Genomic DNA, 12,138 nt, shown 5'->3' with positions numbered 1-12,138 from the left:
AAGAACTGACAAATCCACAATAAAAAGACAGACAACCTAATTCTTAAAATGGGTGAAGGATTTGAATGCACACTTCATAAAAGGAAACCTGAATGGCCATTAAACACATGGAGAATTTTCAATACTCATCACCAGGAAAATGAAAATGGAAATGAAAATCCCAAAGAAATACCATTTCCCACCCACTTGAAAGGCTATAAAGTACAATGCCTGGGGTTGGCAAAGCTTTGGAACAACTGGAGCTCGTATATATTCTGAGTGAAATGAAAATGGTAGAAACACTTCAGAGAACTACCTGGAAGTTTCTTAGAAAGTCAAACACACCACTTAGCACAGGTCTTGTCTCTCCCACCAACTGTTGATTTCTACCCAATCCTCTGCACTCCCATGTTGCTTTCTTTCTTTCAGATCTTCCATGTCTTTATTTTACTATTTTCATATTTCTTCTATTCTTTTTCCATCCCAAGCGAATTCTCCCTAATTAGCCATAAAGAACACATTTTCCCACATCCATTCTAGGAGGTATATATGTGATGATATAAATGAAAATGACTTAGATTAGCTGTGTATTTTGCCAAAATAAGATGGCAACTATTTTTTTTTGACAGCTACAAATGTTAGTTACGTGTCAAGAGTAACAATGAAAATGGAACATATACCAATAGACAAAAGACAATATTTAGACTTAAAATGTTTTTCACATGCAAATAATTTATAGCCTTCAAGAATAGAAAGAAATTCAAATCATAATCATTTGAAAAGTTCATTTATTATATACCAATATACACTTTCTGTAATAAAAAAAGCCTCCCAGTACATTGAACCATCTTATAAATGAAATAAGAAAATAAAATTTTCATCTGTTCATAAATGGGGTTAAATTAACCAGTACAAGATACGATATGTAAGTCTGCCCTGCAGTCTATATGAGCTCTAATCCTGAAAATGGCCATGAGAAAAAAAATGGTGCTTCATTATTTGGCACTGTAGTATTGCTCTTGAATATCTGTATAATTACAGAGGTTGATATTTTCAAGTTAGTTATTTCAAAGGTGTAAAACATTCAAAATATATACAGATTTTATGCTTTCCCAATTTTTAAAATTAATCTTTGATATTTACATTTAAATACATTCAGATTAAACTTTTTTTTTAAACACATAGAAGGTGCCTTTTTCCACTTTCTATTTTGGTACACTCTTTAGGTGAATGTAAATGGAAACGTATCTTGAAGATGCTATCTGGCAAATATTTTCCAATAATAATGACTCAAAAGTTATGATAGTTTCTAGTAATGCTCAATTTCCATAACAAAGTGCACCATTTGACAGTATTATACCTCCAGAAAACACTACATAAAACAAATGTGTATTTTCTTAAGGCACATTTTAAAGCAACTATTGAAATACGATTTAATATTATACTTAAATGATAGTTGTATTTCATACTTGGCTTTATACTAAAATATAAAAATATGCAATAAATGTTCTTGCTACTGATTTGGGGGTAAAAAAAGGTGGCACATTCCAGAAATTCTGGGCAGTGAGTGCTGGTTTTTAAATCCATTTCATGTAAGCGTGTTGTAGAAGTGAGCAAGAATAATAGTTTGCTTCTCTCTGTAGTGTTAGCACTTCCGGTTTTGTGGAGAACCATTTAACATAGTGTTAAATGGCAAATGAATGTCAGCATACTCCCGTGCAAGCCAAAATGAACTAAATCCTATCTTAGACATGCTAAGTTAAAAGAATAACCTCAGTATTGATAATTATTTGCAAATAAGGAACTTATTTTCTTGTAGATGATTGTGTTATCATTGTAAACATTGAAGAGCATTACTGAACTATATATAACTTAGGTTTCAAATTTAAAATATTCCTAATAGACAGATCCATACAAATGGATTTTTGAGCCCATCAACTTAATTCCCTGCCCCACCCTCAATAATATAAACGTTTTGACTGTGAAGAGAGAAAACTACACATGTAAAAAATAAAAATCAAATGTACCATACGTTAAAATTCTGATGACTACAGAATAAGATTATATACATAAACATATAAGCAATCACAGTTTCCTGCACTGAATGTTTATCAAATAAAAATGTATCAAACAATACTGGGTAATGTAGCTCCACACGAATCGTGGTCTATCTAAAAATTCTGAATGACAATGGAAGACGAGAGGGAGAGCATTGTTCAATGACAAAAGCATGACAAGAGGACTAGGAATAATATTGAAAAGCAGATGCTTCCAGAACAGGCAGTTTAGCAATAAGCATTATTTTTGTTGTTGCTCTATAATTTAAATAAAGCCCCTCTCTCTGTTTAGTAAGATGTTTTAACGTTTATCAAAAAAAATATTGAACGAAGAAGGCATTCATTCAATGTCACAAACAGAATGGGCAAAACATTCCTTTACTGTTGACACTAAGGTGTTCTAGCCTGGTGTCTGTTCATTCATGTATGTACCTTACAGGGACAGTTCATAAGACATGCAGGCATACCCCGGAGATCGCAGGTACGGTTCCAGACCACCACAATAAAGCAGACATTACAATAAAGCAAGTCAAATAGATTTTTTTTTTTGGTTTCCCGGTGCATATACAAGTTATGGCTACACCATAGTCTACTAAGTGTGTAATACTATTATGTCTAAAAAAATGTACATACCTTAATTGAAATACTTTATTGCTAAAAAATGCTAACCATATCTGAGCTTTCAGCAAGTCTTAATCACTGATCACAGATCACCATAACAAATATAATAATGAAAAAGTCCAAAGTCCTGTGAGAATTACCAAAATGTGACACAGAGACACAAAGGGCAGACGTTGTGGGAAAAAATGGTGCTTAAGGCAAGGTGGCTGCAAACCAATTTGTAGAAAAACAAAAACAAAAACAAAACTTCAGTATCTGCTGAGCACAATAAAGCAAAGCGCAATAAAACGAGGTATGCCTGTGTTTAGTAAGCTGTTTTAACATTTACCAAAAATCTATTGAAGGAAGAAGTCACTATTTCCACGTCACAAACAAAATGGGCAAAATATTCCTTTACTGTTGAGAATAAGATGTTCTAGCCTGCCGTCTGATTATTCATGGACAGTTCAGAAGACCTGCCTTTTGCCTCTGTTATTAAATAAACCCAGAGAATTTGGTGCTGGATTGGGGGAACGCATTAAGCAGTGATAGCTTTGCCACCAGGGCATTTTTGTTTGATGTTCTCAGAATACAAGTATTTGGTACTTTGACGAGGGGAGGAAGGGTATTATCTGATGACCATTACATGCAGCTACCCTTATTCTGCTTGTACAACAGCAAAAATACATCCTCTCACACTGCTCTAGGAAAACCTGGGTAGAAATGCGCACCACAGATTTTAAACATATAAACAGCCATTCTTGACAAAAATGATGCCTTTCCTCTTCTGCAGGTGCCTGGTGATGTTACTATAAACATCTTTGGAATCTTCCTGTTATTTCCTATGAATAACATTCCAATCAATAGAACTCAAACGTCTCTTGCAGCATGATTTGCAACCATTTCCAATAGAAAAAGTATTTTTCCTTGGGTTAGTGATGCTTGGAATTTGGGGGATTGTAAATCCAGTCAATTATAATGAGAGCCATGCTTCCAATCATGAAGATGATTCCAACCACAAGGAAAATTAAAGCCTGTAAGTCAGAGAGAACTTGTTAGGGGACACAGAAACCATGTTTAGCACGGTTTGCTCTTATAAGTTGTTTACTTATAACAACTGGGCAGCGATCTGATTGGCATATTGAATTGTATTATGCTTTTAGCTCAGATGTCTGTTCCTAGCAGTTCAGTGAATTTAGAACCCAAGAAATGGTTGATTTGATACATTGAAATAATGGAATATCCTGTAATCCTGTAAAAATCAAGTGACAGAAAAGATCTAATGATATTGAGTGTACTCGCAATGTTTTAGGTGAAAAAGGACCGGTCCTAAAAGGGCATATCATAGTATATTTAATAGGATTAAATTTTATAAAGCAAACAAATAAGAACAAGAGCCTAATCTATGTTGTACATTTCTTTTAAAAAGCGTGTGTGTATGTGTGTGTGTGTGTGTGTACACACACTAGAAGAGGCCTTATATATTACCACTTAGCCCAACCTCCTCATTCTATTTATGAGGGAGCAACAACAGCTAAAAAATTTTTTTCACTAGAAAGGATCTAGGAGAGAATTGTACTCATTTTTATGTCTGGTCAAACTCAGAATGGGTCACAAACAGGACTAGTAATCTGCCAAGGTCACACTGCTGTGAAAGTCCAAGCAAGATGGACCGAAGAGGGTAGGAATTCGGGGGTGAGATGATGGGAGGAGCTTTTGATACCAAGTTCCTGAAGTCCCTGAACAGCCTTGAGGGGTGAATGACTCTCCAGAAAAATTCAGTGTAACTCGGCAAGAGGCATTGTTTTTAAGCATTAAGTGTCAGACTTTATTAAAAAGTCATTGATAATATTTAATTATCAGAAAAACAATTATTTCTGGCATATGTTTCCATAGAATCATTTTGGAAAATAACTATGCTCTAGTTTAATCAGATTATATTTTGTATCTAGAGAGGTCAACTGGAAAAGGAGTGGTTCTGTCCTGGATCTCCGTCCACACCAGGGTATTATGGAGGGGGAAACAAAGCAGCATCTTTTCTTTTGGCCTTACACACCTAACGGATATGACTAAAGTGTTTAAATTATTTCTTAACACTGCTAGGGAACCTAATACCTTCCCACAAAATTTCCCGTAGACAGTGCTATGGTCTTGGTGGTGGAAACTGGTATACATGCATGCCTGCGGAAAACTCCATTAGTGTTGGGCAAATAGAAAGAACTCAACACGAGATCTTTGACAATATGGAAGGAAGAAATCCAGGAATCCTCACCATACCCGAAATCCACCCCTGTTTCTCTCCATTACAGTTCCAGCTCATCTCTGATGTTTGGTTCTTGTTCATCAATTTTTTGAATCACATGTATTTTCTGCTTTACTGTAAGTAGCCGAAGAGCAACTTATAATGGGGGGAATTGCAAACCTTACTTACCCCAACCTTCTGTGGTGACCTGAAAGGTTCTTTCTTGACAAGTTTAAGATAAAACACTGCTGGAAGAATGAAGATCAGCATAGTGGCAGAAGAAGCCCCTGAGGAGAGAAGCACAGGTCAATGTCTTATTCAGCAAGGCAGAGACTCAAGGTCTTGCACTTTAAAGAACCAAATCCAGGGCACCTGGGTGGCTCAGTGGTTGAGCATCTGCCTTTGACTCAGGTCATGATTCTGGAGTCCCTGGGATCGAGTTCCGGGTCAGGCTCTCTACAGGGAGGCTGCTTCTCTCTCTGTCTATGTCTCTGCCTTTCTCTCTGAATCTCTCATAAATAAGTAAATAAAATCTTAAAAAAACAAAAAGAAACTAAATCTATCATTCCTCTAATCTTTGCACTAAAAACTAATATATATTCACTCATCTTTGTTGCTTATGCAAAGATGATATGTTTATGAGAAAATTAAAATATCCCTAACATCACAGTTGTATAGCATGTGCACATAGCACACAATAAATAACAAAAAGGCAGCCTATTAACAATTCATAGGAAATTGAAAATATAACACCCATTAAGGAAGCTGAACTCATCACACACCCTTCTTATCCACTTTAAACTTTCCAAGTTGCTTACACCTAATCTTTAAAAAATTTTATAGTATATTTAATATTTGAGTAATCCCTCAAATCAGGAGATGAATACTAAATTATTAGGCTACACAGTCAGGAGGATATGCTTTATGAGACCAATCTCCTTCACCTCCAAAGGTGGCCGTCAATGCTCAGCAGATCCTGACAGACTTGAGGAAGCATCCTGAGGGTAAAATCTATCTTCCTCACTTTTTGATTCAGATTTAAGACCTAAATCTAAGTCACAGATCTATTCCAAGTCACTGATATTCTCCAATTTTGAAAGTTCATGTTATGCCAGTTTGCTTTGGGGAAGACCTAGATTAGTACCTATTTTTGCTAATTGGAATCTGAGGAGGATTTTTGCCTTTCAAAAAAAAAAAAAGGGCAACAAGTGAAAATAGCATTCAGAATTTGCTGCACAGTAAGCATGAATAGAGGGGAGCCCACCCTGAGCTGTGAGACTGAGTCACCAGATTCTTTGCCTGGGAGCTGCCCTCCAACTCAGCAGTAAGCTGTCATAGCTTTTGAACGATGTCTGAATATCTGTGTTTTATCTCCATGTATTTTCTGCATTTGTTACCAATACGTATCCTAAGGTATCAGGAAAGCCCAAGGAGTTTATTTTTTTATGTCTGGGATGCTCAAATATTTTCCCATATAAATGGATGGTAAATTGCTTTGGTTTATGCCTTTTAGGCTTACAAAAGGTCTCATAGGAATGTTCGACTTTTGGATGGGGGATGGTGGAGAAGCTGTAGATGACTTCTGTGGGCTCAATTTCCTCATCTGTCAGAAAAGGCAGCTGGACTAGATGACCTCTAAGGTTTTTTTCTGATCCTATGAATAACTTCCCGAGTCACCCGCAAGGGAGGGGAGGTGGCCAGCTGGAGTCCTGTTGGGCTAATAAGAATCCCATGAGCCTAAGATGGACCAGGGATCCCTGCCCTCCCATCCACCAGCTCCCTGTCTGCCATTTAAGGAGGTATCAGCTTGAGTTGACTAAATAAAAGCTTTTCTCAAACTTACCTATGAATCCAAAGATGTATTTTATAGTTGGCACAAGGATGACCAGAACATTATTGAGTGCAAGAAGTATGGCTGCAATTAAGAAATGTCTTATCCAACTGAAGGGTCTTTTGGGAAATAAGAGTGTGGTCACTGATGTACGAATCTGCAACAAGAAAGTTCAAAGTTGATTTTAACTACAATTTCAGATATCCTTGTCACTCTAAAGCATCTTCTGTGTTTTTTCCTTTTCCTCTCAGAAAATATCTCGGCGCTGATTTAGCTTTCAAACTTTCAGTACCGTGGCAAAAAATGCAGAACATTTACCATCTTACCCATTTTTAAGGGTACACGTTGGTTATTAAGTACATTAATATTATTGTGCAACCTTGATTCTGACATTTGTTTGAGAGGGTATTTTCCTTGTGCTCACCTCAGCTTTCAGATTTTTTTCTTCAAAATTGTCTCAGAAAGATATAAAATAACAGGTAAGACACAGAATTCAGGGTAAAATCCTTGTTGATTCCTAAACACATCTTTTAGACTGGATTAAGTATTAAGGGCAAGCATTGCGTTGATTTATATACTGCTCATGAACAGAATTTTTACAAATCTGTTTTTTTTTTTAAACTTGGCATTCATTGTATTTAGCATTTTTGCCACATAATGTTTTTTTAAAAGATGGTATTCTTGGTATTTACTCCTCTCTTTTTTTTTTTTCCCTTTTCCCTCCCCCCTTCCCAATTCTAGATTATAAATGTACAAGAAGCAAAGAGTAGGACCTAATAGTTTTAACATTCTTTAAAGTTTCCATTCGGTGTCTTGCACGCAGCAGGCACTCAATAAATGTTGAATCAAACTGAACGGAACAAACCCCTTCCCTCCCTTCAGGAGCCTTATAGACTTCAGCCCTATTTCAGCAGCTACAATAAGTAGGTGAAGAGTCAAGAGAGGCTCCATCTGTAGCAGCCTTTCAAGTTACTGTGCTGTAACCGGATCAAAAGATCCTTGTGGGCAGAGGGAATGCCCTGCATGTTTGAACAGCTTAACAAAGTAGAAAATACTCTTATCTTTGGAATCTTTTAGAGGATACTTTTTGACTTAGTGGAATTAGTCTCTTGGCTTTTCAATAAGTGAGCACTTTAGGTAGGCTAGGACTTCACATTCTTAGAAATGCCGGGATTGATTTTTCACTTAAAATTTTACTTCTGAAGACTCTGGTGGAGAGATGGGAACTCATTTAAGACAGAAAATGTAAAATACAGTTAGAAACACATGTAGGAACGACAAAAACTTCGAGCCGGATTGCTTACAGTGTCTAATGTGACATTCCTTTCATACCACTCCCCCCGAAATTAAAGCCATCTGTTTAGGTTTCAAAAGCAATTTCATTTCCAGAATGGCAAACCAGATAGTCTCTGGAAATGGTTTAAGGGTGACTTTGTAAAGGATTTTAAAAATTGGATTAGTGAAAATTACGAAACTCGCTCTGAAAAGTAGGCTTGAAGGAAGCAAATGGTTTGATTACATTTCCCCCAGCTGCCCATACATTCTACATAATGATCCACAGTTCGTGCTTCCTCAGTATCGTCCAAACTGGTCTTATTAAGCTCAAATATGAGCTTTCTCTGGCACATCCACATGGCTTAAGGATCTATTTGTCTGAAAGTGCTAAATTTATAGAGCGAACAAGTAGGATGCAGGTTATTCACAGGCAGAGGTGATACGTATGGGATTTTGCCTTTTGTTAAAATAATACTCCTTTATTCAATAGGTTGAGTTAGAGGTAAACCTATTCGTACAGGGTCCCTGAGAGTGAATGCAGTTTGCTAAGGTCTCATGGCTCCCAGAAAGACCGAGGTTTGGCCTGATGATGTAAGAGTACAGAAGGTTTACAGGAATCGAGGTCAGAACGAGTGGTGAAAACTTGCTCCTCACAGCAAATAAAGAATAACAAAATCCCAAACCGAACTGAAGGCATACGGAATTGCCAGTGCATTCCTAGGAAGGATAAGAGGGCCCACAGGGAGATAGCAGGCTGCTGCTGGTGGGAGGCGGTGGTGGAAAGGAGTAGAAGAAAACTGCTGGTCATTCTATGTTAAAATGCCACCTTGGGAGGTGAGCCTGGATCAATAGGTCCTCAGCAGTTCTGTTTACCCTATGTCACCCTGTTACCCACAAAGCACTGCCTCCTGTTCCACTTATCTAAGTGCCTTTTCTCTACTGACACAAACTGATAAGAACCTGGAAATGTGGGTCAGATGCTGTGCATGGAGGGGGGGAGGAAGTCCATAGCAACAGCCATGGCCTCTGACCCAGTATGATTCTGGAAAGGTCCTGGGCAGCTCTAGAAAAAAACATCTGTTATTTCCAGAGAGAGTGTTTGGAATAGGAATCTGTTGGGGGGTTGGGGAGGGGGCTATGTTCTACTCTGGGGACCCAATGAGGGGCAGAGTAGAAAGTGGGAACTTTAGGTCTGAACTCTTAAAAAAAAAATCAATCCTATTGTTTAGAAGTGAATCACAGCTTCACTTTCTAAGATTGCTTAGGACAAGAGTGTTGGAAATATCTGCGGATCACTGGAGTATCTGGGGATCACTACTCTATTCCAGTCCATGGCAACATCTGCCATATTTCTATGTCTATATCTAAGAGGGGGTCTGAAGGCAGCATAAATGTAAAGAATGATTTCACTATCAGAAGATAAAATAGAAGCAGCTAGAGAATCTGAGATGTGATCTTTGGGTTTTTTTTTAAGATGTGGCAAATGGAATGTGAGTCTGTGTTCTTGATAAACTCATCAGGATTATCTGGTTTTCTGTTTTTCATGGTGATGTGTGAACTTTACTGCATAAAGGGAAGTACAAGCTGAAAATGGTATTAATAGTCTTTGGGAAGGAGGTACAGCACCGTAATGGACAGCCCTGCCCGTACCACCCCACCCCAACGATGGAAACAGAAATGTTGGGATACGAGTGAAAAAGTAATTCACTTCATTTATTCATTTGTTCGATAATCATTTTTGCACTCAATATGTGTCTTTTATTAAGAAGGGAAACACTGACCTAACTGGAGAAAATAAAGAAAATAAATGGAATCATCAAAGAAAAATCCATCCAACCACCCAAGAACAGCAACACCCTTGTCGTCTCTTCTTGGACTTCTAAGAAAAAGAGACACTTGACATTTGTTGAAAGAAGTAGAATATAAAATTATTCCTAAACTTGAGAGGTTTTAATCCTAATAGATTAGGTTTTATTTTTATTTTTTTTATTATTGGTATGTGGGGATGTCAAAGCAAAGTAAATAAACTTCTTATTGGTCAAGAGTTTCTTAATTCAAAGAAACCACCGGGAGAACCCTGCTGTGTGTGACTCAGTGTTGGGCATGTTGAAAATGTGGCTGTAAATCATAAGGAACAAACACTAACAACTTCTCTCACCTTAGGGGGAAAGTGTTTGAAGGCAGCCTTGTGGTTTTGACTGGGGCAAGGAGGCTTTTTTCTCCTCCATGTTCACTTTTATGTCCTCCATCATACCCATGGCGGCTTGGTTCATTTAGCCCAGATCCTCACCCAAACTGAAGTTCATGGCAAATGTTCAAGGGGAACAGCCTGTGCTTTTGCCAGAAAAGGCAGTTTGTCCTCCTAAGAATAGGCAAGATTCATTCGGAGACCATTTCTCTTGGCAACCATTGTTGATCTCCTGAGCCAGTCACCATGCACATCCCTAACCTCCAGGACTTTTAATCCAGGGGACAAGGTGGACCCTTACATAGTTCATCTCAATGTAACATTGTAAGGTCAAAGACAGAATTATGTGCAAATGTTTCATAAATGCTAATGTTGGGTGAAAAAACTGTTAAGGATAACAAACAGTTTTTCTGAAATTTGGTTCTCATAGTCAGTTTTGATACTAAGGGCCATCAAATGGGAGATGTTTCCTGATAGTCAGAGTTATACCAGTGTCTTAATTGTCATGAGAGAAAGAACTTTTTTTTTTAATTTATTGTTTTATTTTATTTTATTTTTTTTTAGAGAAAGAACTTCTATGGGGAGATCTAGGTTTTAAATGTTGAAGTGAAATTACCATCAGTAAATGAAAGGCTAACTTCCACTTCCCATTATCTTGACCCCAGCCATCCGTGTCCTGCTGTGAGCACTGCATGAGTCAACTGTGACTGACTAACTACAAGACCAAGGCCAAGTCCATTAATCTGAGATCACAACATGAAAGCGCTATATTTAGGGTTTATGAATAAAACAATACAGAAGCACGTAACAGATTTCTTTTATAAATTACTTTGATTCAATAATGATGTGAGTGCATATTGTGCGCCAAAAATTAATGAGTGATATCTTTACACAGAAAAAAAGGGCTTTCAACATTCTTTCCTCAGAGACACTGTTTGCTTGGAAATTTTACCCTCTGGTACACTTTCTGTCTACAGCTGTCTTGTGCCTTGTACCCATGATGGAGCTGATTTTAGGCTAAAGCTGTGTGCATGTCATTTGAAATACTTGGAGACATATGAGAGGCAAGATATTATTTAAGAGTAAAATATTAGCCCTCCTGGTAATAAGGATCCGATTTCATGCACTCATGAAAAAGGAATGTGTCAAAAAATATTTTGGCACACAAGCTGCATTTAAAGTGACCACAGTGTCATTATAGGAGTAGTCCTCACATGCTGGGCCCTGTATGGAACATTCTGTACAGGATGGTGCTGGTTACCATGTCGCTTATTTTTCCCCCTAAAATGAATGAGTAAATTCAGTGTTTATGAAAGGAGAAGAGTTGGCAGGAGAAGGTAGACCTGTGTTTATCCATAGGTGGTGGTTTTAACTCACGCGGCCCAAATCTCTTCAACCAGCCCTGCTCTGTGATCTCAGAACAAGTGACGCCAAAGGCAAATGCCAGGAAGGGGAGATCCCAGTATGAGTCTGGTAGAGCGTATATCAGTTTTAGGGATCGTAAAAAAGATATATGATGGATAATATAACTGTTTTTCAAGAAATTTAGCTCTAGCATGTAATTTCCTTAAGAGGATTCCCCTTCTCATTGGTCTTCAAGGAATCAGATTAAGTGACTTTCGAGTGTCACTGCAACTCAACAAACCAAAGGTGGGGGGAATTAAATACCTTCAAAACTGGTGAAAATGCAATGAATTGAAAAGTAATGTAGTTTTGCTTTCATGTTTCAGTAGCTCTGTGAAATCCTACTCATTTCTACAAACCCACAAGATAGAAACCCAGGATCCACTTTTCGAATTTGAGCTTAACAATGAATTTTCATCTCAATAAAGCTGGAAAATATAGAAATATACTTTGTGACTTTTTGCCCCCTATATTTTAAAAGTGTTTAACATCTAAAAGTATTTGTTGTAGCTACATATTAAATTATCCATTTTAAATGGCTCCACAGTGCTATACAAAAATA

The 12,138-nt window shown here is 37.5% G+C and overlaps 1 protein-coding gene across 3 annotated transcripts in view; it reads right to left on the bottom strand.

Annotated features, from left to right (window-relative positions):
• Positions 1-749: 749 nt before the first annotated feature.
• SLC38A4 (solute carrier family 38 member 4) overlaps positions 750-12,138 on the bottom strand; it is an 84,232-nt gene continuing 72,843 nt past the window's right edge. For all 3 annotated transcript variants that reach the window (XM_072798210.1, XM_072798211.1, XM_072798209.1), the window contains 3 exons: positions 6,722-6,866; positions 5,068-5,165; positions 750-3,670 (listed from right to left, as the gene is read on the bottom strand). In XM_072798210.1, coding sequence (XP_072654311.1) covers positions 3,569-3,670; positions 5,068-5,165; positions 6,722-6,866 — 345 coding nt within the window. In that variant the 3' untranslated portion in view covers positions 750-3,568. The remainder of the gene's footprint in view (positions 3,671-5,067; positions 5,166-6,721; positions 6,867-12,138) is intronic.

This window comes from Canis lupus, chromosome 25, assembly GCF_048164855.1.
Source record: "Canis lupus baileyi chromosome 25, mCanLup2.hap1, whole genome shotgun sequence".
In the NCBI taxonomy this organism is placed as follows: Eukaryota; Metazoa; Chordata; class Mammalia; order Carnivora; family Canidae; genus Canis; species Canis lupus.
The sequence above is the reverse complement of the archived record's forward strand: the minus strand, read 5'-3'. Positions and strand labels throughout refer to the sequence as shown.